Source organism: Megascapheus bottae, chromosome 13 (assembly GCF_031878675.1).
Source record: "Megascapheus bottae isolate mThoBot1 chromosome 13, mThoBot2.hap1, whole genome shotgun sequence".
In the NCBI taxonomy this organism is placed as follows: Eukaryota; Metazoa; Chordata; class Mammalia; order Rodentia; family Geomyidae; genus Megascapheus; species Megascapheus bottae.
This window is the reverse complement of record NC_143521.1, coordinates 19,933,224-19,951,712: the sequence shown is the minus strand read 5'-3', so window position 1 is coordinate 19,951,712 and position 18,489 is coordinate 19,933,224. Positions and strand designations below refer to the sequence as shown.

Here is an 18,489-nt window from a genome sequence, read left to right as displayed (position 1 = left end):
TGATATTTGCCAGATAGATGGTGCATTAATTCCCATACATTGATACCCTTTCACATGTCTTGGTCCCCATTTCCCTCCCCCCATCCCCACCCGTCATCTTGTTTTCCCCCTTTCCCTATCCAATTTCAAATAACCAAATACAAATATATCCGATATATCAGGTAACAAAGTGAGATACTGTAACAATATGAGATAACCAAGGGACAGCAAAAGAGATGAGAAATTTTGCAATAGAACAAAACCTTGATACAAAAGGCCATTTAGTAAGACGCTAAATGAAAGGATCTCTAGGATATAGAAACATAAGCCATATAATGAATGATTGTTGTTCTTAAGGTACTATGTTATCTCTCACCTCTTTTGCTGTCCCTTGGTTATCTCATATTGTTACAGTATCTCACTTTGTTACCTGATATATCGGATATATTTGTATTTGGTTATTTGAAATTGGATAGGGAACGGGGGAAAACAAGATGAGGGGTTGGGGTTGGGGGGGAGGGAACTGGGGACCAAGACATGTGAAAGGGTATCAATGTATGGGAATTAATGCACCATCTATCTGGCAAATATCATGTAACCCTTCTATTAATTACAATTAAAAAAAGGAGATAAAAATAAAAATATTAAAAAAAGAGATGAGAGATAACATAGTACCTTAAGAAGAACAATCATTCATTATATGGCTTATGTTTCTATATCCTAGAGATCCTTTCATTCAGCGTCCTACTATATGGCCTTTTGTATCAAGGTTATCAAGGTTTCCACACTGTGTTTTAGTTATTAATAAGAAGGGTAAGAGTCAGAAATAAAGAGTATTTCATGTTTTGTTGCTTTCTGTTTCCTTCTAAGCAGTCCTTCAAGGACAAATTTGTCATACAAGGAAATGCAGAGACCATAAATGGTACAATTATCATGAGCAGTGGTGCTCCTTGTTTCCTTTAGCTTCACTGAAATACCTGTACCAGCCTAGCCTCCAGTCCATCTGGTTTGGAAACCAGACAATGTGCATCCTTCTCAAGTTGAATCTCCTGCATCTGCACATCTGGCAGAATTAACCAATTCTCCAATGCTGGAGAAAGATTTTTTTTTTGTTCTGGAAGTCACAGGATTTTAAATGAATCAAATGAATTTGAATTCAATGTGGTTATCTAGCTACATATTTCTATATTCCTTTAGGAGATGAAAAGTTTTATTTTACCAAATCATCTCTTTCCATTTTTGAAAGGATTATATTAAAATTGTACTGGCATAATTATTGTTACCATTTATTGGGTGTCTTCTCTGCTATTGCAGCCACTGTGAGGAGTTTTTACATATTATCTATAACATGTGGCATATTATCCTTATACTGAGGAAGCTAAATATAGATGGTAACTGTGGTTGGCTTAGCAACTGTTCTGTAGGTTAAATAAAGGAAAACTTCAGGGCATTAGATATTTTTAGTGCCAGCTAAATTTTTATCGATGTATCTCATAATCAGCAGTCTTACTGAAATATTTGCTTTTAATGTTAGCATCAGGAATTTGAACAGCTTCAGTTCTTTTGTTGTGTGTTTTAGGCCATTCTTTCTGATTTTTTTTGACAGAACTTGGGTTTGAACTCAGAACCTTGTGCTTCCTAGGCAGGTGCTCTACTGTTTGAACTATGCCCCCATTACTTTTTCTGTTCAGTTACTTATCTTTCAAGTCTGATCTCAAATTTATGCCAGAACCTGGCCTGGGTCAAGATCTTTTTATTTGTGTTCCCATGCAGCTGAGGTTACTGATGTAAACCATTGATTAAGGTAGAAGGAGGGGAAAGGGGTCTCACAAACTTTTTTGCCTGGTCTGGCTGTGAACCATGATCTTTCCAGTCTGTCTCCAGAGTAGCTAGGATTACAGGTATGAACTACTGGAATATAGGCGTGATCATGAGGACTTTGCCTGTTAAGCAAATATTTATTGAACTCTTAATGCTATGCCACGAAGGTAAGGCAGCAAGGAAGCAATTGAGTAACTCCTGATTTCTTTTTATAGGGTACTTCAGCATCCTCTGTAAAGTACTTCTGGCCTAATAAGTCAGTCAATGAGTGTGTTATGTTAAATCTGGTCACAGATATAACAATAGGAGAGTCCAGGTCAGACTTACCCTTCCTATAAGGCCTAGTTTCAGGAGGCACAGGGGAATTTAAGTATCTAAGGGTCGGGGCAGGGCAGAGAGGAGCAGTCATGCAGGTAAAGGGAATTTCCCATGGGACACAATCAGGAATATTTCAAGTCTCCTTCCTCAAGGCTTGGAGCAGGTAACCTATATTTACATACAGTAGACACAACGATGAACAGAAAGACCTTTAAAAACAATTACTCAGCTCCTAGATTCTTGTTTTTCCTTTATTTCTTTTACAAGTGCTCTTCTATATATTTAGGTTATCTCTCTTCTCTGCCTCTCTGATCCATTTTTGTCTTCCACAGTTAAATGTTACTCAAAAAATAGATCATTATAATATTTAATGGTGTTCTGTACAGAACCTAAACCAGGATGGTTTCTATCACTCTAGTTTTTTTATGTATCTTTGTAAAAGGCTCAGAGATATCAGATTAAGAGTTTCTAAACTTGAGATAGTATAATTTATTTGTTAGACATATACAGGTTCACAGGGTAGCAAAGTAGATGGAGAAGTTGTACCTAGGTCTAGATTAAACTACGGGCTGTCAGGGAGCTTCAAAGTGTGGTAAACACCCTTGTATATATTAAACTTTAATTTTTCTTCATCTGTAAATGGTATAATATATTTTACATGAGCTAGTTGTAAGAATTCAACTAAAATAGAATACCTGAAAATATTTAAATTTGTAAATAACTTTCTGTATATTTTAACATTATCATTTCAAAATCATATCTGATTGGATATGTTACAGAGATGTTTTTATTAAAGAATTTTATAGAGTTATTTTATTGTTGGGGTGATATACAGAGGGGTTGTAGCTACATTCAACAGTTAGTGGGTATATTACTTCTTGAACATTGTCACCCCTGTTACCCTTCCCAAGTTTTTCTCCCACTTTTCTTCCTTCCACCCCTTCCATTCATCTTATTTTTCCCTTACCTTCCCATTTTCAAATACACAAATAAATGTATATACATTATCCTGGGTACCAAAGTCAGATACAGTAGCTACATGAGATAAACCTTAAGGGGAAAAGAAGAAAAAAAGAAATAGTTTCACACAGTAAATTAAGAACAACTATCACAAAGATAAACCTCTTGTTTCCATATCCTGGAGTTTATTTCACTTAGCCTCATGCTATATGGACATAAGTACATAGCTTTTGACCTACTATGATCTTCTGTTAGGAGTATCCTAAAATATGTCTTCCTTAAATCATCAAAAAATTTAGGATGCAAATTTTTCTTTTATGCAACATCTCAGGAAAAGTACATTTAGAGAAGTAAGAATAATCTTAACCACTTGTATAAGTACAAGTATCATACTTATTTCAATATATGCAAGCTTTCATGAATGCTGTATTAATTTCCAGGATCCCTTACTTGCTCCTGCTTACCTGATTTTCATGGAAGTTTCTAAAGACAGTGAGGTTGGGGAAAGTTCATTTAATTCCTCTAACTTCCAATGAATGCCTATTAGTTACATATTCATAATTAGCATTATTGCTTGTTAACATTGTGTTATTATTATAATATTATATTAGCATCCTATTTTCCATATCTGATATATATACATATACATATATATAGGTTTATTATTTAACTGAATTAGGGTTTGTTTGTTTTTGCCATTCCTGGGGCTTGAACTAAGGGCCTGAGCATTATCTCTGAACTTTTTTTTTTTTTAAGATTTTTTTATTGTAATTAATAGAAGGGTTACATGATATTTGCCAGGTAGAAGGTGCATTAATTCACATACATTGATACCTTTTCACATGTCTTGGTCCCCATTTCCCTCCCCCCCAATCCACCCCTCATGTTGTTTTCCCCCTTCCCTATCCAATTTCAAATAACCAAATACAAATATACCAGATATATCAGATAATAAAGTGAGATACTGTAGCAATATGAGATAACCAAGGGACAGAAAAAGAGCTAATTATATTAATTATACTAATTATAATGTATTGAATTTTTCTATTAAAGAATTTTTAACATTGATTTTTACATCATATTCCAAATGATCTATTTAACAGACAAGTATTCAAGAAGGGAATCTCTATATACAATCACTGGCACTTAGATTTTAGAACATAATTAAAATTAGGCTGAGGGTTTGTATGTCATATATACATATTAATCTACGTAATAAAACATTATGTGTATAGAATCATAAATTTTTATGTGTACGTAGTTGTGTTTATATTTCCAATACCATGTCCATTGCATTGGGTATGCAAATATTGAGTCCTTGCTCTTGTACTGTTTAGATCTAATAGCCACATATTAAGGATACTATGTGCCTTTTGTTCCTATGTCTTGACTTGTCTCACTCCAACATGATTCACTCTAAATTCATCCACTTGCCTGCAAATGCCATTATTTTATCTTGTCTGTTGGCTATGTAGAATTCCATTGTGTACAGTTTCTGTATCCATTCACCTGCAGTAGGGCATTTGGATTGTTTCCATTGCCTGGCTATTGTGAATAGTGCAGAGATTAACCATAGCTGAACAGGTGTCCTTATCATATCCTGGGTTATGATATTCAGGATAGATGCCCAGGATTGGTTATGGCAGGATCGTAGGGAAGGTCAATTTTCAGTTCTTTAAGAAACCTCCACACTGCTTTCCAGAGTGGCTGAACTTGCTTACAGTCCCACCAGCAGTGCAGTACAGTTCCTTTTTCTCCACAACCCCGCCAGCAGCTGTCATTGTCTGAGTTCAAAATCTTGGCCATTCTTGTTGGGGTAAGGTGGTATCTTAGGGTTGTTTTTATTTGCATTTCCTTTATGACCATGGATGATGAACATTTTCACATGTGCTTTTCTGCCATTGTAACCTCCTCTTCTGATAAGTCTCTCTCTAGTTCCCTTGCCCATTTAGTGATTAACTTGTTGGGTTTGGGGGGGGGATTAGTTTCTTGTATTCCCTGTAGATACTGGATATTAAACATTGTGACAGAGGTTTTGACAATTTGATTTTTAAACTAGGTCATTGCTTGAAATTTAATCCTGTTTAGGAAATCAGAGCTAATGGATTGTACTTAATGTTATATTTAGTATAATAGCCATTTGCAAATGTGCTGCCTAGCAGAATCATTTGCATTAATGGTGGTGAGATGTCTAAATTTGGAAGAAAAAATTATAAAATCAAATTTTCACCCTTAGGGAACTGTTTCATTTTTTATAACTGGAAAATACAGATAAAAGTGTTCAACAGTAAAAAAAAAAACACAACTGCAAAGCCATTTGGCATCTTGTCTTATTTAATAACTTAATACTCATTCACATTTTGTATATTCTGAAAAATCAAAGATACCAAGTACCAATAATACATCATAGATACCAAGTACCAATAATATTACATGTGATTTTCAAAATTTTTGATTCTGTAGTCTATAAAACAAATAACTCTTTTTAAGCATCTTAGACATTGGGTCAATGATATTTAAATTTAGCCGTCAGAAATATCCTCCTAAAACATAGCTTGAAGATGCCTACATGCCAAACAGAGCTTATAACAATAAAAATGTTTCTAGTAATCACTCCAGTATTTCCTTTATCACCCATAGTATTTTGTTCTATCAGTTACTTTAAGTGATAAAGAATGTTAGGTTTAGAAACAGAGTTTTAATATATTTTTCTTGTGTGTTCTTGGAATAAAAGCAAATAGTGGCTAAGCTTAGAAACCACTGATTCTTAAATATATCTCCTGATATTTCCTATTTGGGTAACCATGTGATTTTATAATAGAGATGAAGGATGGAGCATTGGGGTGTGTTTAAGATGATATTTATCCAGTTAGCCAGAATTGCTCGACCTTATGAAATAGTTTAATGGAGGGAGTCTGCCCCTTTTTGTCTTTTGATCTTTCACCACGTGAAGATGATATTCTTCTCTTTTGAAGGGCACAGTAGTCAAAGTGCAATCTTGGAAGGGAAATAGCCCTTACTAGATACTTTAATATTGGGCTTTCTGGCTTTCACAGTCATGTGAGGGGAAAAAAATCTGTTCTTTATAAATTACTTAGCACAAATGAACTAAGACAAAACCTGTATAATATTGTCATCTGATTATAAAATAGAATAGGACAAACATTATATAATTGTTTAATTTCTTTCATTGTTATTATTTATTTGGGGGTTTATTTGCTGAATGTATGTGTGTGAGAGAGAGAGAGTGAAAGAGAGAGGAGGACAGAGAGAGGGGGAGAGAGAGAGAGTATGAGAAAGAGTAGATAATAGATATCAAACCCAAAGTCTTGTATATGCTAGACAAGTTCTTTACTATTGAACTATGCCCTCAGTACCTTAATTGCTATTTTATTCTCAGCTCAAATTTCTCCTATATGTATATAGACTGATGTATATATGTATTAAACCTGTATCTCATACTATTTTGTATATATTCATACATGTATATATTTTACTAGTCTTCCTTTTTTTGTAGTATTTGTAGGCTAAACTATGAATTTTTCTGAATGTACATGTTTGGCTACTATGTTCTATAAGTTATAGTTGTAACACTTTCAAATGATGAATAATATTGAGTTGTGTGTTACATATTTTAATCCCTAGGGTATTTTGCTTTTAAAAGTAGATTCATTTAATATAATTTTTCAAAGTATCTCTTCTGTTTCCTTACAGATGGTACAATGTCTTTTTTTTTCTGATGGATAAGTAGAGTACCACATTTTCTTGATCCATTCATCCATTGAGATAGGGATTTCTGGGCTTGGCTATGATAAATAATGCTGCAGTGAACTTGGATGTGCTGGTTCTTTTAGTGTGATCTTGCTTATTATCTATTGGGTACATGTTTCCCCTCATTAGTTATAGCTAGAATGTGCTGTGTTGAAAAGTAAGAAAATATACTCAAGTTTAGGTGATTTTATATATTTTTGTGATAAAGGTATTAAATAGATTATCGTATCAAATTGTAATCTATCAAATTCAATGAACAGCCACCACTACTCTCACTTAAAAATCATACTTTAGTAACTGCGACTATTTTAATGTGGTAATAATGGCAGAGAAGAGGAAGTGCAGTTTGAAAACTTGCCTAGTATGAGAGCAGTGTGACAGGTTGTAGCTATTCGGTGGGCAGGGCTGTAGGTGTAAGAGGTGGTAGCAAAGAGACCTAGAGTACAATATGGTAATCAGCTATTTCTATAGCCATTGATGATTGGTTAGCATACATGGTGATGTGAATCCTATGTCAGGACTTCAGGTATACAGGCATCTTTCAAGTAAGAGTGTAGGATAGTGGAGACATAACTACTAACTTCTAACTTTTACTTTTTCATTAAATTTACCTGTCCTCTATTTCTATCATCTCTCTAGAGAGAGATCTATATCTACATATATGCCATATATCTCTGTATATATAACTTTCTTTATCACCAAGCAGATTTACTGTCCTAAGGAAATGACCTCTTTTACAATGTATTCTGCATTATCCTTTCAGGATCTCTAGTTTCTTGGCAAGCTAGTATTAGGTTCACCACTCCGGAAGCAAGCAAGGTTAAGAGATTGTAAGCATAAACATTCATGGCAGAGGGTAAGCTTATTCTGGAAGAACACAATATAAAAGTAACTTAGAATGTATACATCTGGGTTCACAGATCATATGTGAATACCTAGAAAATTCAAAAACAAAACAAAAAGTTGTTGAGCTAGCCAAATACGTTTGGGAATTATAGCTCCACAAGGCAGCCATTTGAAATACATTTATTTGAAATCACAGTTGGCTAAAGAAATTTTTCTTCACTCTGTGTGTCTTTGTAGTTGACCCTGTGTAAAACTCAGGCTGGTAACTCTTAGAGAAGCAACTGATGATCTCTAAGAAAGGAATGTCAAACTTTATCTTTGAAATTCAATCCAGATGATTTTATTGAGTGATTTTCAAACTGACTTGAAAGTCTTTTTGTTCTTGTTTTCATTATCTTTTATTACTGTTTTTAATGCCTGAGTCCATTTAATCTTTACATTTTTCCCTAGTATTTTATTATTGTTTAGTTTTAGTATGAAAGGCCACAATTGTTTTTTCCTGTATCATATATTACTGGGTCCTTAACAATGATAATTTGTGGGAATTACTGTTTATTAAATGAAAAATAAAAGTTAGGGGGAAAATTTTAAGTTTGGCTCACAGAGAGAACTTTCTTTGAGCATTGGTTCTGGGAGTTCTTGCTGTTATTTGTGCACAATATACCTTTCATAGTAATTCTTTTTGTTGTTGTTGTAGCTATTTCTGTATTTGTTTCTCCTCTACTGAACTATTATGACTATCAGGAGAGTAGTAGCTGTCCATTCTCTCAGGGCTTTCAGCGAAACTTTGAACACTGTAGACACCCATGTATTTAAATAGAATAGAACGGATTCAAGAGTGGAATTACATGAAAGAGGAAAAAATTCTATCCGGAGCAGTATTTTGTAGTGATTTCATACCATAATGTGCCACATCTCAGGAGACAAAACATCCCAAGGCCTATAGGCATATTAAAAGCTCTGAGAAAGTCTGTAGTGCACAAATTTGTTTAATCCATTTTAACCTGGTATTCTTCAAATCTGTCGGTTAAAATACACTTTGTTGCTGACATCTGCAATGGACAGAAATACAATTTAAATTAATTTAAGCCTCAAAGGGAATTTATTGGCTTATGTAACTCTAGAGAGTTCTTGAGAAGCTGTAGGACATTGGAGGCAGAGACTGGGAACTGAGGAATCCCTCTCTCTCTTTTTTTTTTGCCAGTCCTAGGCTTGAGCTCAGGGCCTGAGCACTGTCCTTGGACTTTCTCAAGGCTAGAGCTCTACCACCTGAGCCTCAGCACCACTTCTGGCTTTTTTTCTATATATATGGTACCAAGGAATTGAACCCGGGTCTTCGTGCATGCTAGGCAAACACTCTACCACTAGGCCAAATTCCCGGCCCAGGAATCCCTCTCTTTCATCCATTTTCCTCTCTTGTATTTCCTGATTTCACTTCAGATGCTGACTGTGTTTCTTCCACTGTATGGCCAGCTCTGAAGTGTGGCCTTCAGCTTTGTAGGGAACAACCTTATGTAAAGGAGAGAATATTGATTTCCAAAGATCTGAATATAAATTTTCACCAGGACTTGGACTCATGTATATATCCTATGGAACAGTCACTCTCAGAAAATCAGGAATCAATACTCAGAAAATGATTTTACTACGAGTGACCATATCTAGACTTTTTATCCAGTATGTGGCCTGAGTGGGTCATGAAGAATTATTTGGAGAGATATGGGCATCAGGCAGTTGTACATTGGACAGGAAAGTGGCCCACATCCTTTGAGCTATCACAAAAATGCTTTGTGATAGTCAAGACTTGAGTCCAGACAAGAAACTGTCTTTCTAAAAGAACTGAATAATGATCAATTTCAAAATCACTCACGTTCCTTCGCTGCTGTGGGTTTAACAGGTCTAGTAATTCACCAAGCTCTGAGATACAGGGTAAATTTGATGAACTATTAATATTACATCTTGTGTGCTTTTTAAAAAAAACTTGATAGTTGTCATTAGTTTGCAACCTATAAAACCAGCATCAAACAAATACCTTTTCTTCCCTTCAGAATTATAGTGATTAGAAATTACTGTATGTGACTTTGTTACCTGGTATATTGTATATATGTTTATTTATTTATTTGAAATAGGAAAGGGAAGGGGGGAAATGATTGGTAGGAAATGGGGACAAAAACATGAGAAGGGTTATCAATGTATGAGAAATAATGCACCTACTACCTGACAAATGTCACTGTAATCCCTCTATACATTATCCCGACAATTTTTTAAAGAAATTATATGAATGACTTTGATGCTAACAATCTCTTGATCTAAAAGTTTTTTTTTAAATTGTATTATTATTGTTATTATTATTACTACTATAATTTTGCCAGTCCTGGGGCTTAAACTCAGGGCCAGGGCCTGCCCCTGGGCTTTCTAAAGGCTAATGCTCTACCCTTGAGCCACAGTACCACTTCCAGGTTTTTCTGTGTATGTGGTACCTAGGAATCATGCATGCTAGGTGAGAACTCTACAAGCAGGCCACACTCCGGCCCCTAAAAGTTTTGTTTGTTTTTATTTTTAGAGGAGAGTTAGGAAAGTTTTCTGGGAAAGGCAGAAATACTAATCTCCTTTATTCATTTAATATCTATTTACTGAACCTTTTTACTCTTGCTGTCTTATAGGCATTACTACAAGCTAAATTCTTACCTTCAAGGGGATTATATTCTTATATTTAATTTTCAAAAAGATAGTAACACTTAGAAGATGTTTGAAGGTGATAATACAAAAAAACAAAAATTAAGCAGAAGAAAGGAGTAAGAAATCTCTGGGGAGAAGGGAACTGAAAGTTTATCTCATGTGGGAAGAGAAAGCCTGTCTGATGAGAAAATGAGTGTTTTTGGTTGGTCTTGAGGCTTGAACTCTGGGCCTGGGCGCTGTCCTTGAGCTCTTTAGGTCAAGGGTACAGCCCTACCCCTTGAGCCACAGCGCCACTTCCAGGTTTTTAGTGGTTAATTGGAGATGAGTCTCACAGACTTCTATGCTTGCACAAGGCTTTAAACTGTGCTCTTCAGATCTCAGCCTCCTGAGTAGCTAGGATTACAGATGTGACCCACTGGCGCCTAACAAGAAGGTGATTGTGAATAAGTATTGAACAGTGAGGGATGTCTTTCTTTCTGCAGAGGGAATAGCAGATGAGAAGGACCTAAGGCAGCAATAGGCCCAGAGTGTCTGAGGGAGGACATGGAGACCAAAATGATTGCCACAAAAAAGATAAGGAGAGAAGGCAAGAAATAAGTTCAGGGTGGCTATAGAGACATTGATTCACTTAATAAAATTCTGGCCAATAGAGGGTTTGAGAAGAGAAGTTACATGTTCTGACTCTAGATTCATCTTTTCTGGCTACTTTTCTGGGGCAGAGACAGACCAGACCACCAGACTGGAAAACAATACCAACATCCAGAGAATAATCAGACAATAGACCAAGGTGGTAGCGATGAAAGAGGTGAGAAATCGAGCAGTTCTGAATAGATTTTGGATATGGAACCCAATAGGATTTTTTTAGTGGAATGTACCTGGTATATGAGAAAAGAAAGAAAAAATTTAGGATGATGGAAAGGTTTAGGCCTACACAATAGAATAGAGTTGTTATTCACTGCACAGGGAAGACATCAGGAAAAGCCAATTTGTAAGGACAACCAGAAGGACTCACTTTGGACACTATGAGGTTTGCAGTGTTTATTAAAACTGCAAATAGTGCTAATGTATGCCTGCAGCCCTGGATAGAGGTAGCATTTGTGAGTATTTTAAAGCTATAAGACATGCAGATTATGCAGGGATTATATGCTGACAGCAAAGATCAATTTGACCAAGTTTTGGGGTACCTCATGCACTAAACCTTTTAGGATATATATTAGCTTATCTTGGAATACTAGATTCCATGAACACAGTTGAGATACGCTAAGCTAAAAGAATGCATCTTTACAAAAATCTGCCAGCAGACCGTATAGAAGTTATGTTATTTTCACTAGTCATGAAAGCATACTCCTAATTTTCCAGTGTGGATGCAGTTATGTTAGTAAATGTGCTATTGTACTAACAAAACACTGGGGAAGTGTCTGATGGACAGTGAGACATTCTGTATGCGTTTTGAATTAGGATGTTTCACTTGAAGGTCTTTGAATCTGATTTGCAGTAGTACAGAGTCCCTTCTTTCTACTCAGGATTATTGCAGATAAATTATATGCAAAGTAGCTATTTAGAATAAAATGCTTTTATGCTCCTGACACTTGATAAAGTGTGCTTCACAAAGAACTACTTCCAAAGTTTTGAATAAAGCAGGCTGAGAATGGAAGAAGGCTGTAGAAAAGGTAGAAATGGGAAAAAGGACAATTTCGTTTTACATAATAACTATATTATATAAGTACAAGAGGCTTAGTACACAAAACCGAAATATAGTCAGACCAACAGCCTACCTGGAGGACTACACCAGATAGAGTGAATGGTAAAAGCAGGTTATTATACAACTTGTGTTCTGTGGTTGATGAGCCCTGTCTCTGGAGAGAGCTTGAGGAATGTTATTTTGCATGTATTTGGGCCTCTTGGTCATACCCTACACTTTGCTTTGTGTTATTGTGTTTCCTATATGATCATGGAACCTTAAACTTGCTAGGCAAGCACTGTCATTTGAGCCATTCTGCCAGCTCTTTCTGTAATTTTCTAGATAGAGCCTTGCTTTATGTTCAGGCTGGCATGGACTATGATCCTCCTATTTGTGTTTCCATGCCTTGTGTTATGATAGGTTTGCACCACTTCTCCTAGCCATGGTACTTTCTAGGGTCACTGGGAAGACAGACATAAGCTAATCACAGCTGTTGGTTGGGATGGAGTCTTGCAAATTTTTTTGTTTGTTTTTTTCTCCCAGCTCTTTCACTGTAATCTACCTCCCTTGTAGTTAGTATTATAGTCTTAGGCATGGCATCTGCATGATAGCTGTCTTCTTGTATGAAACATAGAACTAAAGGAAAAATTTCTACTGAGAGTGATGGAGCTCTAAGGGCCATATTTTCCCTATGAACTCTGAAATAGAAGTTGAAAATAAGAATGTTGATAGAACCTTTTTATTAATGCAGGAAATTGAGTCATTTCTGCCCCTTTCCATTTTAGCCATAACTCATATAGAAATGATTACTTTTGACTTGAAAAAGGGGGCGTTTTATGTTGGGTGATAAGTATGTATAAGAATCTATGTCTTTTTTTGTTGATCATGGGGCTTGAACTCTGGGCTCTGTCTCTGTCTTTGAGCTCTTTAGCTCAAGGCTAGTGCTCTACCACTTGAGCCACAGCCACTTCTTGAATCTGTCTTTTCTATGATCTTTCCAAATTCTTACCTTATCATTTCATGATTATTGAAATATTTTCTTTGGGTTGTATAAAGGAATACTGCCTACAAGACAAATGTTTGTGTTAAGCAGCTTTTTTGAGAAAACTATTTTATGCCTTCTTGTCCTCCCTCCCAAACCTTCACATGTCTCCTTCCTTCTAAATTGTGCTTCTCTGCAAAAATAAAGAGTCCTGAGGATTTCTCGTCAGCAACCCACTGAATTCTCCAGTCACTTACCTTTGAATCCTGGCAGGATTGATGCGCTGTGTTAGACCCTTTTACTTGTAGATACTGCCATTTCTTAGTAGTTCTAGGTTGCTTGAGTTGCTTCAGTAATTATTTTCTATCTTCTAGCATTAATTCATTTCTACTAGATCATGCTATTCATACTCCAACATGCTTTAATATCCCTATTTTAAAGTTCCTTTCCTCATTTCTTCTCTCTTAGTGAAGATAATTTTCAAAATATCAGATTACCTCCCTTAACCTGTATTGTTTCTTGGGGCTCTGATATCTACTATAATGGCACCTGTTGAGATCCTGTAGTATTGCCATCTTGACAAATACATTGGTTCACTCAGTTTTTATTTTATGTCAACTTTCAGCTTCCTGGGACTTCCTTATTGTGAACCTTCTTCCACCTGAGGGTTGGTAAAATCCTTTCTGTCTCTTTCTTCATCTGTTTCTCTTTTTCACTATTCTCTTCTAATGTTTTCTTCTATTTCTTAGAAAAGTAGAGTGACTCAGGTATAAATCTTACCCTTTTTCTCTATAGATACTCATTTTCAGGGTTGTGCGACCCCTTAAATGGCCTTAAAATACCTTCTGCTGGGTAATGTTTCCCAAATCATATCTTCAAAGGTCCCGTCTTTCTACTTGTGTTTTTGGCAGACATCTTCTACCTGTAACTCCTTACTGTGGCTATTAGATCGCAGTGTTCTGACTGGCTTCCCCTTCATAGTTGCTGTCTCTTTCATTACTTTACTACTACTGTCTTTTCCTTGTTCTTCCTTGAGTTTCCAGCATATTCTCAGCCTCATCCCTGTCCAAAGGCTTTGCATTTGCCATCCTCTTTGGCCAGGATTTTTTTTTAACCCAGGTCTTTGCATGGCTTGTGCCCTTGTTCAGTATCCAATGTATTTCTTTAGAGGCTTTCTCTGTCTACCCTGTTTAAACAGTCTATGCTTTTAACCTATTTTCCTTTCTTGGTAGTTATACTATATCAGACCATATTTTGTTTTTTTCCATGGATTTATGAACCTAAACTGGGCATGCAGTTCATTTGTTTCTTCCAATATCACCAAGAAATAGGTCATCCACTGACCCCCATAATCAATGGCAATTGGCACAATAGTTTGTATGAAATGAGTGAATAAATAAGTAAAAGGGGTTATGCTGCATGTTGCTCTGTATGTAAACTATCATTACATCTTTTTCAAAGCTACAGATAAACATTTATTCTCATTAAATGGTTAGCTAGGGAATGTTTGGTACCAGGGTTTTGATCCAGGGTCTTGTGTTTGCGAGGCAGATGCCCTACCAGTTGAGCCACACCTTTAGGCCTTTTTTGTTTTTGTTGTTTTTTAAGCAAGGTATCACAGTTCTGCTGGGGCTGGGCTCAGATTTAGGTGCCCCTCTTGTGTACGTAAGACCAAGGTATATGCCAGTATGTTTGGTTTACTTGTTGAGTCTTTGAACTTCTTTATGTGCCTGTTCTGGGGCTTGAACTCGAGGCCTGGGCACTGTCCTTGAGCTTCCTCAAGACTAGCACTCTACTGTTTGAGCCACTGCACCACTTCCAGCTTTTGTGTATGTGGCTCAAATCCAGGGCTTCATTCATGCTAGGCAAGCACTCTTATTACTAGGCAACACTCCCAGCCCTTTTTGAACCTTTTTAACTCAAGCTGGCCTCAGACAGGATTTGCTAGATCTCTAACTCCAGAATAGAAGAATTACAAGCATGAGCCACTGCAGTGAACTGCTAGGTCGGGGCTGTTGTGTGAAGGAGATTTTTTTCACCAGTGATACTGGTCATGTCCCCCTCTATGAAAATAAATTGTGTTCTTGGACCTTCCCATGCAGCTGAAGAATAAGTTTATGAAAAAACTGCCACGTGATGCAGAAGCTTCCAACGTGCTTGTCGGGGAAGTAGACTTCTTGGATACACCTTTCATTGCCTTTGTGCGGCTGCAGCAGGCTGTCATGCTAGGAGCCATGACAGAAGTCCCTGTACCCACCAGGTAAGCTGCTCTCCTATTTGGGGTGGGCCAGGGTACTTCTAAGGAGAATGAAGACACATGCAGTGCATTAGAAAAGTAATCTGAGTGCAGTTTGAAGTAATTGCTAAGTCTGACTTGGCAACATAAATCACTTTGTACTTTAGATAATAATAATAATAGTACTAATAATTGCAATTACAACAATAATCTACCTGATAATTTGGTAGTCTCTTCTTTTGAATTATTCTAGTTTAACTTTATAATAATCTTTGTTTGTTTGTATGTGTGGTCATCCTCAAGCTTGAACTTAAAATCTGGTCCTCATTCCTGAGGTTTCTTCTTTTGCTTAAGGCTAGCAGTCTCCCACTTAATCTTTTTTGCTTTTTTGGTAGTTCATTAGAAATAAGAGTCTCACAGTCTTTCCCTTCTGGGCTGTCTTTGGACCATGGTCCTTAAATCTCATCATACTGAGTGACTACGATTATAGGTGTGAACCTTCAACACCTGGCTATAATCTTTCAATCTGCAAAAAATTGCATATAGATTTTATTGATGAAGAAACCGAGCCTGCACAACTCATCCAAAGTGATACATTTAGTAACTAGCTCAGAGGTATTATTGCTGTAATTTACGGTATGCCTTATGAGGGAATTGGTAGTTGGCTTATATATACATAGATATACAGATATACACATATATATATATACACACACAAATACATTGTGAAACTCTAAGTTTTGTGCTTAAGTTAATATACTTTCCAGTTATGCCATGATTTTTTTTTTGCCAGTATTGGGCACTGAACTCAGGGCCTGAGCACTGGTCCTTGGGCTTTCCTCAAGGCTAGTGCTCTACACTTGAGCCACAGTACCACTTCCAGCTTTTCTATATACCTGGTTCCAAGGAATGGAACCTGGGTCTTCGTGCATGCTAGGCAAGCACTCTACCACTAGGCCAATCCCTGGGCCCTCCATGAATTTTTAAAAGGAAGTGTGTGATAATAATTACTTATTTTTTTGTCAGTCCTGGTCTTGAGCTCAGGGTCTGAGCACTGTCCTTAGACTTTCTCAAGGCTAACACTCTGCCACTTGAGCCTCAGGACCACTTCTGGCTTTTTACTATGTATGTGGTACTGAGGAGTCAAACCCCGGTCTTCATGCATGCTAGGCAAGCACTCTATTACTAGGCCAAGATCCTGGCCTGTGTGACCATTATTATAGCCCCATACTCATGTCTATGGCATTGTCATCTCATGTAACTGCTACAGAAATCACTGTCTTCGTCTCCACAGTTGTTAGGAAGATTGATTTATGTATTGAGGCTAAAGAGAAGATAGTGCTTCACTTATGTATTAAGGTTAAAGAGAAGATAATGCTCACTTCAACTTGTGCTTGGGGATTTTAAGAAGTGCTTCCTTCAGGATAGCATCAGCAAGTAGTCTTCTGGACTTTCAAAGCAGGGGTGCTCTCAGCAGGCCCTCGCCTGTGAGCAGGAATAGGTGACTTTTCTTTGGTTTCCATGTAGACTGGCAGACCTAGATAGAGATCCTCAGTGAACTCTGAAGGTCTCAGCATAACTAACCAGCAATGGCAAGAGGCTAATAACCCGCTCTCAGGAAAGGCAGGAAGAAAATTAGAACATTTGTTAAGGCCTCTCAATTCAGGCCATTCTCCCTGATCATGCCAATAGTTTTTACCTATTTTTTTAAAAAACAATTTCTTAGGCAGTCATTGGACAAACAGAAAGGAGATGATCTAGCTTGTTCAATTAATGGGATTAGCATGATTTTTGTTTTCTGTAACTTAGCTTTTTGCTTGAAAACATTCCAGCAGAGCCTTGCAGTTCTGTCTGAGCAGTCACCTGGCAAATTGCTGACTCAGAGAATGGCTGAAGTCCAGATTGGTGCCCCAATGGCTTTATTTATATCTTTTTGAACTAACTTTACTGGGGCTTAGAAGAAAAAAAAAGTTAAGAGGTGTTAAAGAAAACTGTACTTGTTTTGTCAGTTTCATTACCATTTTTTTAGAAGTTATAAATTAAAAAATACTTAAAGGGCTTTAAACACACACACACACACACACACACACACACACACACACACACACACACACCCTTATTGAGTAGCAAATCATTGCCATTTTGTTTCCCTCTTATCATCTGCTTTTGTCTGTCTCTTCTTCCCCCCCTTTCTGTACTGGAGGATAGTATTAGTTTAGAGGTGAGTTATAGCATCATTTGAATTAACAAGAGGAGCCAAGCAATTCAAGGGGGATGTAATTCAATAATACCATAAAACTATTTCAGGGCAATAATCTGAGCAGTACATCCTTGCATGTTAACATGATTCCAGGAAACAGTTTTGTCCATTTGCTATCCTCAGGACCACTGCAGGTTGTAATCACTGACAAGGGAGTCTCATTAGCTTTTTCTGGTAGTGAGTAATGTGAAGCCATTTACAATGGCTGCATACTGTGAAATTCAATAAAGGAAATCCCACAAGGAGTGTGGTCATCATTGGGAAGACTGCGGCTGTGGTCCACAGTGCGCTTTAATGTGTATGCTGTTGAGTTACATTGAAAAGTCGGTGTTTTGTTGCATATCATTTCATGGTCACTTTTCCCTTTGATAGGTAGAGGGACTTCTGCTGTTATTATTCTTACTATTCCTAATAAGCAGTAATATTACTATGAATGAAGTTTAGCTCTATTAGCTCCCCTTCCTTGGGGAGAGTTCATACTTTTCTCCATGTCTCTATTACTTGGTGTGATTTAACTCCTGCTTGCAGCTATACCACTGTTAACTTGGTGAGTGGGTGGCTAAGTTTGTGGGAGTTCTTATCTTTCATGCAAAAACAAGCTCTGGACTTTGGTAGTTATACTTAAGATTTTCCTGGTGTCATGAAGGCAACATGCCTGCTGTCATCTCACATCTATTCACAGGGATGGCCTCTCACTCAGGTTTGTGAGATATACATGTGATAAGTATTCTTATTACCATTTCACAGTCAAGAGATGAAAGGAACTAAAGGGAAGACTCACTGTCAGTGCCTGAAGCAGAGCAGCAGATTTCTGACTCAGAGGCCAGATTTTTATGGATAGCTTAGGAAGATATCTTGACTAGATTAAAGGAAAAATCCCATCATCCCATGAAGAGCATCCAAAACTCTTGATCAATTCATTCCCTTCTAATGTTAATTTGGACAACTGAGGCAAGTAG

At 36.9% G+C, this 18,489-nt stretch overlaps 1 protein-coding gene across 4 annotated transcripts in view; it reads left to right on the top strand.

Moving 5' to 3' along the window:
- The window catches only part of Slc4a4 (solute carrier family 4 member 4), a 434,785-nt gene that overhangs the window by 314,709 nt on the left and 101,587 nt on the right, over positions 1 to 18,489 (top strand). For all 4 annotated transcript variants that reach the window (XM_090343454.1, XM_090343451.1, XM_090343452.1 and 1 more), the window contains one exon: positions 15,137 to 15,294. In XM_090343454.1, coding sequence (XP_090199580.1) covers positions 15,137 to 15,294 — 158 coding nt within the window. The remainder of the gene's footprint in view (positions 1 to 15,136; positions 15,295 to 18,489) is intronic.